Source organism: Abrus precatorius, unplaced genomic scaffold (assembly GCF_003935025.1).
Source record: "Abrus precatorius isolate BTA unplaced genomic scaffold, Abrus_2018 Scaffold11, whole genome shotgun sequence".
Lineage (NCBI taxonomy): Eukaryota > Viridiplantae > Streptophyta > Magnoliopsida > Fabales > Fabaceae > Abrus > Abrus precatorius.
This window is the reverse complement of record NW_020874303.1, coordinates 26698541-26714009: the sequence shown is the minus strand read 5'-3', so window position 1 is coordinate 26714009 and position 15469 is coordinate 26698541. Positions and strand designations below refer to the sequence as shown.

General features: G+C 32.7%; 3 protein-coding genes across 5 annotated transcripts; 1 reads left to right on the top strand and 2 right to left on the bottom strand.

Moving 5' to 3' along the window:
* Positions 1-523: 523 nt before the first annotated feature.
* On the bottom strand, positions 524-5120 carry LOC113855462 (serine carboxypeptidase-like 51). Its single transcript, XM_027487105.1, has 13 exons — positions 4994-5120; positions 4790-4884; positions 4145-4252; positions 3770-4010; positions 3469-3512; positions 3324-3391; positions 2896-3001; positions 2560-2771; positions 2405-2474; positions 2059-2109; positions 1756-1808; positions 1530-1662; positions 524-625 (listed from the first exon to the last, which is right to left on the bottom strand). The coding sequence occupies exons 1-13, from the start codon at positions 5118-5120 to the stop codon at positions 557-559; spliced, it is 1377 nt and encodes a 458-aa protein (XP_027342906.1). The 3' UTR covers positions 524-556.
* Positions 5121-6592: 1472 nt separating this feature from the next.
* Positions 6593-7099, top strand: LOC113854748 (probable histone H2B.3). Its single transcript, XM_027485939.1, has one exon. It carries the CDS (start codon positions 6626-6628, stop codon positions 7037-7039), a length of 414 nt encoding a protein of 137 aa, XP_027341740.1. The 5' UTR covers positions 6593-6625; the 3' UTR covers positions 7040-7099.
* A 418-nt stretch (positions 7100-7517) lies between these two features.
* LOC113856269 lies at positions 7518-14981 on the bottom strand. 3 transcript variants are annotated; one of them, XM_027488019.1, is made up of 18 exons: positions 13792-14981; positions 13601-13687; positions 13296-13500; positions 13098-13221; positions 12603-12722; positions 12380-12461; positions 12238-12297; positions 12087-12139; positions 11723-11889; positions 9888-10098; positions 9623-9677; positions 9467-9523; positions 9127-9375; positions 8714-8778; positions 8568-8624; positions 8386-8479; positions 8119-8259; positions 7518-8039 (listed from the first exon to the last, which is right to left on the bottom strand). In XM_027488019.1, exons 1-18 carry the CDS (start codon positions 14635-14637, stop codon positions 7959-7961), a joined length of 2754 nt encoding a protein of 917 aa, XP_027343820.1. In that variant the 5' UTR covers positions 14638-14981; the 3' UTR covers positions 7518-7958. The 3 variants fall into 3 exon arrangements, with proteins under 3 accessions (XP_027343820.1, XP_027343822.1, XP_027343821.1); XM_027488021.1 differs by having other exon boundaries at positions 7656-8039; positions 12404-12461; positions 13792-14979; XM_027488020.1 differs by having other exon boundaries at positions 7677-8039; positions 13098-13218.
* Between the last annotated feature and the right edge of the window lie 488 nt (positions 14982-15469).

Sequence of the window (15469 nt, the reverse complement as noted above, 5' to 3'; positions counted from 1 at the left end):
ATCATAATATAATTATTTTTATAGTTAATCTTAATTTTTATCTAAAATATTTATTTTGTATTTTAAAGTCTCAAAATTAATAATAAATATTTTAAAGTGTTTTAATATAGTACCAAACAAAGAGTTGTGACTTAGAAAAAAAAGTATATTTATATGAAACTTAAATATAATATTTCATATGAGGTTCAAATTAAATTGAAATAATTTTTGTCAATTAATATATATGTTTAATAGTAATATAATGTATATTTGCTCAAATAAAAATATATAAATTAAACATATCTTTCAATAAAAATATATAATTTGATCAGATGATAAGTGGTACATATGCCAAACAAAATCGTATTTGAATCTCATAATCAATATCCGGTTGATTTTGTTCGAGTTCATTCGTTAACTGAAATTATTACTATTAAATTTATATTAAATATGAAAATAAACAGTAAAAAAAACATAAATATTCTCTAATACGAGAAATAATAATTAATATCCGTTCATGTTTATGACTAGAATGACAAGCACGTTTATTTATTTATTGAGCATATACATGCTAACTTCACTCAGCTGGCGACTGTGTAATTGCACCCACCATGTCTAGTGCTACGCAGGGTTGATCAGTAGGTACCTGCATCAGTGAGTAACGTACCAAATAAATTACTGAGACAAAATAAGAAAATAAAAAACATGTGTTAATTATTTTTGAGGAGGTAGCCTCATTGAGTTTGAATGCTAAAACTTAAACTCTAATGCCACTACTAACTATCTAATTAGCATTTCAATTAGTGCGATCTATGTGATATCTTTCATTTATAATAGTTATGTTACTCTAATAACTTATTTTTATAATATTTTCTTATAAATCATGTTATTTTGTTTGTTCTGTATCTCTTCATCATAGCATTTATTTGATATCGCTTTTCTCTTTTATTTTTCCTTCATATTTTTGTTAGTTATAAAAAATATTGTAAAAGTATTGAGTAGAAATAATATTTCTCATTTATGGATGTCTCATTTCAGTTATAATTTTATCATTTATCTTTGTTTTCAGCACCTTATCCATTTAAAGACTACTTAGACATGCATGATAGAATAAGTGAATATAATATGATTTTATCAGTACATATCCTATAAGAAAATAAATATAATATACTCTAAATAGTATATTGCATCTTAAATTTACTTTTGCAAATCTGCTAGTCAATAAATTAAATGATTAGACTATGAATTACGCATGTAATTTTTTATTTTATTCTTTTTCAAGAATAAGATTCTCTTGTGTTAGTGGGAACTAAATGGTTTAGTCAAGCAAAATTTTATATTTTTATTTAAATAAAAATGTAAAATTAACGTCACAAGACGTCGAGTTACGTGAGAGAATTCAAGTTTTTTTTCAATCATAAAAAAGATAAATATCTAATCAGATATATATTAATAGTGTGTTTGTCAATCAGATATATATTAATAGTCTGTTTGTCTGCGTTGAAATCGAACAAGTAGGTATTGAGAAAAGATGAATGATGTTGACTTACAAAATGACCAGCTCCAAGGATCCAATAGAATTGTAGGTTTTTGTGTGACTTAAAAAAGCCTTTGGTGGTTTTGTCATTTCCACAGTAGAGAGGGGTTCTCTCTTTCCCCAAGAAATTTTGAAGCCCTTCCCATCTACACAATGAAACCAATAAAATAGGGTAAAAGAAGAAGTAACGTTTGCTTTCACCAATCTTGAAAGGGTACAATAGATATATAGATGCTTACTTGAGTTTCTTGAGCCAAGCGTCAGTTCCCTTGGTTGCACAAATGAGATCAAGCTATAATAATAACACAGATTATAAAATTACCGGATAATGGAACAAAATTAAAATTACGAAAAAATAATTATCTTACTAAACGTGAGCTTAATTATAAAAATTGACTAAACGGAAAAGAGCTAGAAAAACAAGATGGTAAAATAAAGTTTATTTAAGAGCAACTAGCACATATATTGTCAAATTAACAATTAGGATGAAACAATTTTCATAGAAAATAAATAGTAAAAATGTTGTGGAAAGGGACACTCACTTGCCCATTATACACAGTCACATTGACCCCAAGAGCCAGAAGTTCGTCAACCTGATGGAATTAAACATTAAATATGAAGAACAAAAAAGGAAATTGCCGATTTTATTATCAACACCACATTAACCATTAATTTCTTTGTTTAATATGAAAGAAAATAAGGGGAGTAAGAAAAAAAAATTTAATTGAATAGAAAAAAAAACAAGAGAAATTTTTTAAGTAAAAATACATTATTATTCGTTTTTTTTACTTTCTTATCGACTAATTGGGAGAATATGATAGAGTTAAACATAAATAAGCTTCAAACCAAAAGTTCCACCTTGTTGTAGACTTATTATTATCTCCCTACCTCAGTAAATTTTGGCTTCATAAACTCAGCTAGAAGATTATCGAAAGCATCCACAGACTGCACCACATATCTGTCACCCTTACAGTATAAGGTCATGGTTTGAGTTTGAATTCGAGGTAGACTTTCTTTTTAAATTCAAAGAATTATGAACTTACGTAACATTCTCAGGAATGATCTTTAACTTATTCTTTATGACACCATTTAATAATCTTTCAAGATCGTCCTCCTCACCACCAAGTAGAGATGAAGTTTTTGAAGTAAGATACTTGGAGTACCGCATCATCGCCACTTCTTTAAATAATCCAAGCTCCATTTCATTTAAGGTTTCTGAATCACTTGTCGAATCTTTTAGAAAATTATAGAAATCCTGAAATACACAAAAAATAAAATAAAATTAAGAGATTTGATAAAAAAAAATTAAAACTTTAGTGCACTGTGAATTAGTACAAAAAGATATAGTCTAAGTGTATGGTGAATGAAAATTATAGTACCACAGAGTTGCTGCTAGCACTAATCTCATTCTCAAGTTCACCCCATGAGTATGTCGCATCAACAAATTGACCAGCCTCAAGTTGCTGCTTGATCCTCTCGGCAATACTGTTTTCAAATATGTATTTATTTATCAGATAACTGAGTAAATGAAAATCCTATACAACAACTAGATTGTGTTATATATAGAGCTTAATTAAGTACTTATTTAATATAATTTTTTTAAATAATAACCTATGTAATATAATTAATTATGAAAACTATTAGAATAAACTTAAAATAATTTATTTCAATAAATTAAATTAAAAAGTTATTAAAATAAATTTAAAAAATAAAACAAATTATTCTTATAAATTCTTTCAAAGTTTCCTAATTCTATTCGTACGTTTCATCAATTTGTCTATTTGAGAAGTTGGAAATAGATGTATACCTGTTTGCTTTTTTCAATCCATTGTCGTCAAGTCTCGAGAGGTCTTTAAGCAGAGGACCCCATGAGGCCTGCAATGTCAAATTAACCATTAAAAATGTGAAAGTTGTAAGTGTAAATTGGTGGGTATTACATTTATTGTACTTACTACAAAATCTTCTGGTGAGATCCAGCTGTCTCCTAATATCACTCCTAAATAAGAGAAAAAGTTACATATCATGAAATCCTTCATATATTTAATTGAGAAGTTTTATTTCTATATAACTTTTGTACACTATTTTTAAGTTAAAAAAAATATAGAAATAAATTTTGAAAACAGATATAAAAAATGGCTTCATCTAAGGAAAAGATCAACAAATTAATCACACTGATAGATAAGAATTATCTTCAATCATCCCAACCCGGAATGTGGCAGATGATACATTTCATTTCAAGAAAAGAATATATACCTCCAAGTTTAAGCTTCAATGTTCCTTTATGAATAGCTTTTAGAGCTGATAATCTAAGAGTGACAGCAAATTTGCCACCGTAAGACTCTGCCACAATGAACAGAGGACTCTTTTGGAGGCTCAAATCATTGTTGAATAATTCAGCTAACAATGTAGTCAAATCATTGACTGCTTCTTCATCTGTTTTGGCATAAAGACTAGAATCCTCCACGTAACTGTACCCAGTTCCAACTGGGTTGTCCTATATAATATAGCATTGGCACCATTGAATGATGAGAATCATAGTGAAAAGAACATTATAATGCAAAATCAAGTAGGCACTGTAATCAACTGCTTCCGGAAAAAAAATTAAAAATATCAGAGTTAATGAGTTACCACAAACAAGAGATCTGCTTTTCTCAACCAAGTGAAATTTCGGGGTTTCAAATTGACATCCAAAGGGCCAATTTCTCCGAAATTTCCAAACCCAATTCCTGAAGAGCCCTGTTCAATGGTTTGAAAATTCAGACCATAAAAACAGAATTTAGGTGGTCGTAACTCACATCGTTGCCCAATTTCAACAGTGAACATGAGTTTAATTTTGATATTTTTCTTACCACTTTATAATTATATACTTATATTTCCCTTTTTTAATTTCATGTTTGACTTTGTCACTTACAAAGTGTTTAAAAAAACATGTTTGAGGACTTCTATATAAATTTGTTATATCTTAGTTTAATTAGATTTTTACAATTAAACATGTACATAAACTTCAGTTCATTTGCTTGAGTACAGTTGGGGTATAATTAAGCTACAAAACAGAATAAACTATTACTATATCATAGATAAAGAGAGTCCTGCTGAGCTATATATGTTTGCTAAGTCACAAGGTACATAAGATGAGTGTAATGAAAATGATGTGAAGTGATTATTACTTTTCTTGCTTTGTTTATGCAGTGGACAAGACAACAAGTGACCCTTATTCCATTATGATATGATTACACTTCAGGATAATTCATTTTATTCTGAAAAAATACTTACTGGTCCTCCCTGCAACCAGAGAAGGATTGGCCATGGCTTTGATGGATTCTCCACTCTATGTGGACTTCTGTAAAGCCACCAGAACAAATGGGCTTCTGTGGTAACACAATCCATAGTAAAAGAGGTAATGTAACCGAGTTTTCCTCTATATTACTACTTTTAACTCATGAAAAATAAAATTGTAATGTAACTCATTTGACTTACTGGGTCTGACTTGTACGTATCCCCATTCCTCTAACCCGTCTTCACTCCTCATACATGTCACAGTTCCTCCCTGAAATAATATAACAAGGAATCCAAGAGTGATCACAGAAGCACAAAGCTTTTCCATTTTAAGAAAGGGAGCAATAACAGGGAATGAGTGTAGCAACAAAAGGGTATTTTATATAGGGTTGGTTTGTAGTTACCTTTGCAAGTGAGGGAAAGGACCAAGTAGGAAAAATATTGAGTAGATTCAATCACTCATACTGGGATCTTCAAGGCACGAGTATGGCGTGTGTCCGACATTTCATTTTCAGATAAGACTGTGCATGATATTGTTCATTAAATATTAAGCCCACAATGCAAGTGCCTATCGGTAGACAAAATAGTAATAATATCCCAACATATTATTAATTAATAGTAATAATATGCCAACATACTATTTTGTCTAACCATAGAGCACTTGCATCGTGGGGTTCGAATGCTGACAGCACTAAATTTAGTTTTGACAATGAATCAAATAATGCTGTCCAAAGGGGATAAAAACTAACATTCTCTCCAAGAGGATATCCCTAAATAATATTATCTTTATAGTTTATACTCTCTCTTTTATATCACACTCTCACTCAATTTTTACATTTTCTATTGTATGTTTTTTACTATCCCTAGACAATATTCTCTTAATAAATGTCAAAATATCATTACCCTAATCAAATGCAGAGTATGTTAAATAAAATATTTTTATACTCTCTTTTTATATATTTTTATCACATCATCTGTTTAATATAGTTCACTTTTCTCTCTTCCTTATTTTTTTTTATCTAAAAATAAATAAATAAATATATATATATATACATATATATATATATATACACAAATATATATTACAAAATAAACATGTATTTTTTTAAAAAAATCAAATAATATAGTTTATAAGAAAAAATAAGTTAAGAAAAAAAATATTAATATTTTAACTATATTATATTAAAATTTTTAAATCACTTTGTACTTTTAATATAATAATTTATTTGTTAATATAAAATTAATATTTTAAATGTTTTTATTATGTGTCTATAAAATATAATGAAATAAAATTATAATAAAATTAAAATAAAAAATGAGATGAAAAGTAGTGAAAGTCAAATAATTACAGAGTTTAAGATATTTTATTTTATTTTATTTTATTTTTTAACAAAATATTTTTTTAATTTATGTTCAATATTGTACAGAATAAAAAATATTTATAGTAATTTTTATTTTATATATGTTAGAAAATTTAAATAAATAAATACCAGTTTTAAAAATTGTTTTCCTTCTTCAAATTTGGTGCATCAAACTTTTGCATTTTTTAATATTTTCAATATTAAAAATTTCAATATTTTTGATTCAGTAACTTTTGCATTTTTTAAAATTTCATAATAGCGTGCCACAGCGGGAAACTGAAACACGATACGAATCCCCACCGTCCAAATACCAGAAAAAAGATCAAACGGTCTATGTCATTGATCCGCACCCTATACTTTCCAACCAATCACATATCAGAAAAAAAGCTATATATTAGTAACCCGCCCAAATCAATTTAATCTCACAACCCCTATTCACTTCACAATACTGTAATCGTTAGCATCTTTGAGGATGGCCAAGGCGGATAAGAAGCCAGCAGAGGAGAAGAAGGTGGGAGAAAAGGCTCCAGCCGAGAAAAAACCAAGAGCGGAAAAGAAGATTCCAAAAGAAGGAGGAAGTGAAAAGAAAAAGAAGAAAGCCAAGAAGAACGTAGAAACTTACAAGATATACATATTTAAGGTAATGAAGCAGGTGCACCCTGACATTGGTATTTCGAGCAAAGCCATGGGAATTATGAATAGTTTCATAAACGATATATTTGAGAAGCTTGCTCAGGAAGCTTCACGTCTTGCTCGCTATAACAAAAAGCCCACAATCACCTCAAGGGAGATTCAGACTGCAGTAAGGTTGGTCCTGCCGGGAGAACTGGCAAAGCATGCTGTTTCTGAAGGGACAAAGGCCGTTACTAAGTTCACTAGTTCTTAGGCCAAACTCTCCTCCATATTTTTGTAAAGTTGTTAGTGGTTATTATCTTGTTTTTGTAATTCTCCATTCATAATTTAACTTTCCAATACTCCTAAGCATGCGTTTTTCATGTTTTTTTTTTCAATAAATTATTATTTTATAAGTAGTGTTAAATGAAGGGTTACATTTATCTATTATTTTGAATAAACCAATTTCAGACAGCTACAGGCAGTCTGAGTGTATTCAATTTTAATTTGAGGCTTGGAATTTTACTTCCAAATGCCAATATAGGCTGGGTAGTACCTTAACCTAATTAAGCCTTGAGTGCACGATAATGCTCAGTCAAATAAATTTTTTAAACTATATACTACTTAAGTAACTTAATGCATACTTTTAAAGTAACAATTTTTTATTGACAATTTATAATTAATTATAAACAATTAATATATTTAAGCTATATAAATAAATTGCTCCTCTAATAAAAATCCCCAGTTTAGTACTCAACCAAGATTTAATTCGTATCACTTAAACCCAACGAAACGATCGAAACATAAAACCAAGTTGCAAATTTAGAGAGGATAATGCCGAGAAATAAACCCGACTCAACGGGGAAAAAAACGTGAGGAAAAGGATATTACTAGATCCAAGACGCCTGTGGCCAACAATAAATGAATTTATAACACCAAAATTTTGGCACCTTCCACAAAATCCTTTGCACTAATAGTTTCCCCTATTTCTCAACTCTAACCTCCTTTCATTTCTTTGCTATAAAAATTTTATAACAGCTAGAGGTGGTTATCTGTTTTTATGTACATCAAAAAAGGCAGATCCCTGTACATGGTAAACGAGTGTGATCTGCACCCAACAAAACCACCAAGAAAAAAGGCTATTGCATATGGACCTCCAAAAAACTTTACACAAACTCCAGGTAAAAAGTACTTCAGTCTGCAGAAACAGGCTTCTGTAATACTGAGGTCCCTTGAAAAATCATCATGTGATAAAATTTCTTATAATTGTTTATCTGTAATGAAGACACCAGTTAGTCTAATGAGTAGATAGATAGCACTGAAAATCTAAACCAAACATCATATGTTACAAACCTCATCTTGGCCTAACTTTGTAAACCCAAATTTATTGGTCCATATTGATTCAGCTTCATCAGCAGCTGGTAGGACAAGGTTTCTTACACTTAAAGATCCAAGTAGCGTTTCAATGCAAGAAAACAGGCACTGAAAATAACCCTAAAGAAAATAAAAACAATTGTGGTTAGAATATTTCTGTCATTCACAAAATCTTCATTCACCTTTAAAAATTTGAGAATACTAGAGACTAGGCTATATTTATCACTAAAGCAAGTCAAATATAACCTGTCCTTGGTAATCAGCAATTGTTGCCACTAATGGAAGCTCTGCTATTTCTGGCCCAAAGACACGAAATATTCCAGCAGACACCACAATCTCACTGCAAAAAATATACATATAACCACAATCAGGTAACCATTTGAGCAAAATATGCACCTCAAAATAAATCATTCCACCCTCATACTTACTTCACAGTAAGCACAACACAGTACATTCCACCAAAATCTTGACCCCGGATGTTCCTTCTGCAGAAATGAAACCAACAAGAGGGGAAATTCATTCACATTTATAAATGTCAAAACAAACAGCACAGAGAAAAATGAACAATGCTTACCCAAACAGCATTGTTGGAATGAAATCACGACCAGAGGATGAATCAACTATAGGATCAAACCTCTCCTGGAAAACAAAATTCCAACACTGATTAAAAATGCACACCCTTAAAGCTTATGGTATAAAAAACTTAAAACCTAAATGATAATTAGCTCTCAAATCTCATTACTTGTGACGAAGTAACTGATGATAAATAAAAAACTAACTAAAGTAGTTCTAGGAATACAATCCAAGTTATTGACTAAAATTTATTAAAAACTACAAAAGTATGAAAGAATCCCTAAATTAAGAATGAAAATCATTAAATTAAGAGTGACTCATGGTTTTTGTGATTTAAATGAATTTTAGCCAACAACTAAGAGTGTGTTACTAGCATTTCTCAACTAAATAATACAGAAACACTGATATACTCACATGGAAAATGGCAACAGCCTTGGAAAGCAATTTCCTAGTCTCAACAGAAGTATCTAATTTCCAGTTCAGAACCCTCCATTTAATATCAAGACCGTCTACAATGTCTAAACTTTTCTCTTCATGCTTTTTTTTAATCAAACTTAGAAGTGAATCTGGGATGTTCTTCTCCCCACAAGCCACCAAATTTGTCAGAGCTGAATGAATTTGACTGCAATTTGTGCTACAGAACCAATTTCCCTCAGGCAATTCCTGGTAAATAATCTCCATTTAAAAAATGTAGGTAATGCAAAAGACAAACACAATTTAAATCACCAGGGGAAAAGAGAAGAAATTATGGTACCTCTAGGTTCTGCATGTTATGATCCTTCAAACATCCAACATGATATTCTTTCTCACACTGCAACATAACAATCAGAACTCAAAACATACTACAAGATCAATAAAAGCAACTTCATATTAAGGTTTGGCAATCTAAAATCAGATAAAGTATTAGTACCTGATCACAAATAATTACTGTCCGCGGACCAAAGCTTTTACTGAAATCATGACGACTGTAAATTACATCAAAACATTAAGGTAAGAATAATGTCTTAAAGTTAACATAAAGCAAATGTTAAGAAAATTGCCAAATGTAAGGGAAAACAGAGGTATCTCCCAAAGGCTAAGCAAAATGTTTTCATCAGATCAACCTAGGGGAAAAAAGTATTGCATATAATACATCTTAAGTTATACAGCTTGCTGGGTAAAAAGAAAACAGTTACCTGCACAAGGCACATCCACCATGGCCAACCTCTACAGTTTTGACAACACGAATGCATCTGCGGTTTATCTGTTCCAAAATATCAGTGCCTGCAATTCTTCCAGCTGCCAGAGCATTCACATTATGTTCTCCATGCCTGTCCTTCTGGAAAAGATTCTGGCAATACTTACAATACCAAGTACCACTTGGAATGCATGGTAGAGGGACACAATCTGGAATTGTAAAATATAGATAATAGTGAGAGAATGAATATAACTTCAAATAAAGCGCAGATAACAACTATAGCACCAGCTTCAAGTTCAACTTTAAGAGGAAAAGAAATACTTTTACATACAGCACAGACAAAAGAAATCAAGAGATCTAGCAGAAACAGTAGTTTGTAGGAAAAATATTATCATTGATGATCTAGATATGTTCTAACAAAACAAGGAATCAAAATCCACCAACCCCACCAAAAATTTGTTGAAGGAATCAAACACAATCAACCATAGTTCCTGAGGAGTTAGCAGCCAAGCACTGAAGAACTTCATACTTAGAAATCATTATTTGACAATGTTTTTCAAATAATAAATGTTGAATAGATAATTTCTTTTTGGCAATTAAAAGTTTTAGGTGGTGGGGGGTTGCTCCACTCCATGGACAGGGAAGGGAGTAACTAGAAACCCTAGCGAGGGTTTACAGATAACTTACCAGTGAAGGATAACTGCAAAGAATCAAACCCTACACCAGTTATCCCCAGAGTGCAACAAAGTAAGCTGAACCAACATTAACTTTTTCTCATTATTATGAAAAAAAAAAAATTTGAAAGTGCAATTACCAAAATAAAGTGTTCTAATTTAGTTAGATTATAAAATGAATGAATGTAAATATATTGAAACTGAAAATTTGATTAAAAGGTCAATCAATTTTTGCAGCATAACCATAACTATTTTTGAAAAATTGTCTGGCACTACATCCAAAAAATCTTAAATAATGGTACAATCTCAAATCATTATAGTATTCCACTAGAATGGCCCACCTAAAACACCAAAGCTAGACAGATCAGGATCCTCTCAAGTGTGACTTAACTACAGAGGGGTGCAGTTTTCAACCCAACCAATGAATGTCAGGATGCTGCTTTGCAACAAAGAGAGTCCTTGTGGCCCTTTGCCTCAGTGCCTTAAACATGCCTAAATCCTTTAAGAAGCTATTTTAACATCTTCTCATCCCCAGCTAATTATCTCCTTTCATATAATTTTTATAAAGGATGTGTTATGGTCTCTTTCTGGTTTTGTTTTTGAGGGATGAAAGCAGTTGTCAACCCATTTGCATATTCTTCTCCAACTCAACCTGTTTGTTATGCTGCTTTATCATATAACATAATGATTGTATTACCACAACTTGAAGAAGTTTTTTAGCTTTTTTAATGGAATAGCATGAAATAAAATAATCAGACAAGGATTAAGAAAACAAATCAAACAAGAAAACAAAATAACTATCTCACTAAGTGAAGTTAGTAAACAAGGAGAACAAAAAAAAAACCTATGAAATTCATAAGGAAAAAACACAATGTTGGGAGACTTGAGACTAATAAACATATATATACAGAATATCATCAGCCTTGCCGTGAATTACTCTACAGCCAACACCACACGAAATTCTGCATAGAACTAGATTCTCTCAAGGTTGTTTTCTTTCCCTTGTTTCTAATTAATATTTTCAGGGGGCTAGATGTCATTGTGGACTTGCTATCCATTAGCTAGTTCTGTTTTTGCATCAAATTGCTTGTTATGATATTTGGTTCAATTATCTCAACACTTCCAGCATAGAATAATATAACAAGTAGCTACATTTCACCTATATGAAAAGCTCTTGGGCATCCATCACAACACAAAAGATCGCCTCCATCTTCACATATGCTGCAGAGATCATCATTATCATTTGTGGAAAACCTCCGATCTTTCGATAAAGAGATGGACAACTCATGGAGTGAAACTCCATTAGATGTGTAGATGTGCAGGTATCTGCAACACAATAACTCAATGTTAAACAGGAAGGAAATTATGATTAATATTACAGCACACCATCCTTAAATGCATGGGTGCAAAACCATTCTACTTGAATTGATTATGCATATCTCCTTATCACAAGATGAGAGATTTAATGCATTAGAAAATGCAGGCACACCCTACATCCAATAACAAGTAAAATAAGAACTCACGGCTTGCGTCGAGATGCCCAGCCAGCATGAGCTTCAAACTGAGAGGCACTGACCTGTTCATTCAATTTTTTTAGAAAAACAGAAGTGGTGTCAAATGTCTGATGAAGACTAATATTCGGCACAATATACACTAAACCATAACAAAAAGTACCTCAGAGCTACAGCAGGTACAAAAAATCCCATATCCTTTTTTGTATCCAAGCAAAAGTTTCTGACCACACAACAAAAACACAATCAACGAAGAAAAAATACATTAAAAAAAACAGAACAGAACTCATCTCAATCAAAGCAACCTTTCCATGAGCATAGTAAGCTACTTCAGTTCCATCTGGCAGAACATCTTCTTCAAACACCAACTTATGCAAGCGGAGATCCCTTTCAAAATTTAAAAAATACAGAGACAAAAATTAAATCCCTGATAAGACTAAAATATGATATAATAAAGCATGTAAAAATATACACTTCTAAATTCTAAGTAAATGTTATTTTAGATAATTGCTTTACAGCCACGCTTACTTCCTAGTTAGTCTTCCCTGACTCTTACTACGTGACGTGCTGTGCTTCATCCCATTGTTTAGTGAATTTGGATGCATCTCATTGTCTAATGTCTTTGGAACCAAAACTGGTTCTGGTAATCTGAAATAGATGGAAAGTGCACACATTAAATAATCCCATGCAATAATTTCAGTGAACTGTACTTGTAACACATGTTTACTCAAATAGAAGTACGCAATGCATTCATTTGTAGTTTGGAGCAAAAGAGTGACAATAAACAAAATAGCTAACCATCCCACAACATTCACTAAATAAAGGATTAGAACCTCTAATAGGTAGATAATAGTAAGCTGTCCGTTTTCTCATAGTAAAATACAGAGTGCAAAATGGTTGACAAACATTACAGAGGTTTTATTCAAATTTTGATGTAGTAAGCAAAGTTGCCATATTTATCCTCAATTCTTAAAATGTAGAATGATTTACTCATCATGTTTTATATAATAAATAAAAAGATACCTGGGTTGAACTGGTTGTGAAACTCGTTTGCTGCTTGCTGCAGCTGTTTGAGAAGGACTTGGTTGAGAGTCTTTCAACTCCATGCATGAATCACATACTAGTCTTGACATACCCTTGCAAGCTTCTAAAATAGACATTATTTAGTAAAATTTCAAATAATTTGGGTGAAGGGAGGAAAATCAAACATGCATTTCGAACCTCTGCAGTTCAAACAGATGGAAGATTTCTTCATAGTAAAGTCACCAAGGACCTTTTGGACAGCTTCCTCCAGAGAGTCCAATGGGAAACCACAGCAGGCATTCATCACATCGCGGAGTGTAGTTCCATTCTCAAGATATATATACTCTGGGGGACGTTTATTTGCACTACCAGCATGCAGCTCAAACACAGAGGGCGTGACAACCTACTTTCAGTAAAAACCAAATGGAGAAAAATGCACATTACTAACCTATGATCTGTTAACCGGTTAAAAAAACATGAACCGACAACTTCATTTTTCTTACCTCAACCCCGTTACAATTATCACAAAAGCACAAAATCCCAGAGTCTCTAATCACCCCTCGAAGCCCGGCTTCTCCAGGTCTTCGCGCCTACAAATTTATCAAATGTATCAAACTCATCTCGAGCGGGAATTCCCAAATATCAATACGCAAAGATCAAAGAATGTGATCATAAAAACAAAATCATACAATACCTTCGTTCCCCTAACATACTTCACTGACAAACCTTCAAGAATCCCTGTAGCCAGAAGGTCCTTCAGCTTCGTAGGGAACTTCTTCAACCTACTCTTGGTAACTTTCCCCTGAGTAGGAGTAGTTGTCAATGGCGAATCATCAATTTCCTTCTTAACACTACCATCAACTCCAATTGCAATGTCACTAGCATGTTCCCCATCATTACCTACATTCGTTTCCTCAGTTTTCAGCTTCAATGCGGACCGTGTGAACCGCCTCTGCAGGGAAACCATCTTCTCCGCCGGCATTATCCTCCCCTTATCATCACCATCAACCAAAACCGGTGCAACCTCAACAGCACCCTTTTCCTCTGCATCGCCTTTCTCCATCTCCTCTTTAACCTCGGTTTCACAAAGAGGTTGCACCATCTCATCCACAACCTCTTCCTTCAGCGACTCTACCACAATAGGCTCTGCATTGATCACAGTTTCAACCACCACATCACTCTTAGGTCCATCCTCGCAAACCTGCATTGGTGCTGATTCTCCCACGTGGTTCTTAGGCTCGTCATCGCTCTGAAGATCCACCACATCACTTTTCGCCTCTTCCTCGCTCATTGCATCCTCCAAATTTTTCATCGTCGCCGCCTCATCTTTCTCCTCCTCCATCGAACCGGTCTTCCTGGACCGCTTGCTGGCCGTGGCAGTCTGAACCGGAACCTCGCCCCGGTTCTTGCTGGCACGGGTTCTACCCAGAGAACCGCAGATCTCAGATTGCGCCTTCATGGCGAATGCAAACTCCCTCTTGAGACCCGTACGTACCCTAGAAAGCAACACAAACTCGTCGGAATCCGTGCCCTTCGCCATAGAAACACCAGAAGCGATTCAACCACCGAAACCGAATCCCTAATTGGCAAAGCGAAACGCCAGTACCCAAAAAATAAGAAATCTTCAGGGATTTTGTGTTATTGGCGCATGCGCATGGGGATTTGGAGAAACTTGAAGCAGAGAATTGGAATTTGAATTGGAATTGGATGGTTAGGGTTTTGAAAAAGGATATGAGACTTGGGATAGGAGGAAAAGACAGGTTGGGTTTCCTTGAAGAAGGGGCCGAGTGAGAGAAGATCTTAATCTTTTCTTCAATGCCAAAACTAACCCTGCGATGGCGATACGTTTTCTCCAGATTTTACATTTTTCTCGTTCTGTTTTGTGTTTTCTTTGTTTCTGTTTTCTTATTTATAGTTTATACGCCCCATAATAATGATAATCATAGTAAAATATATATTTCAAATTTTTTGCGGGTCTTGTCTATCAGACCTTCTTCTGTGTTGCGGGAATCTTCATTGGTACACGTAAAATATAAAATTATAATTCCAAGAAATCGATTTAGTAACGATGAAAATATAAATTCAAATAACATATTCTAAAATTTTTTAGCCCTACAATATTAAAATATGATGATAAGAATCACAATCTAAAATATGCTTCACAGATTATAACGGTTAATTTCATATTTAATTTTTTATTTTAATACCATATGATTTTGATTCTTTCTAATTGTTTTAGCTAATTATGTTTCCTTATTTTAAAAATCAAATAAAACTACCCTGTTCATTGTTTTCTCATCTAATTGTTAATTTGTTAGCACATAATTGGAACTGCTTTTGGAACAAACACGAAGGAATGTAGACGGGGATTG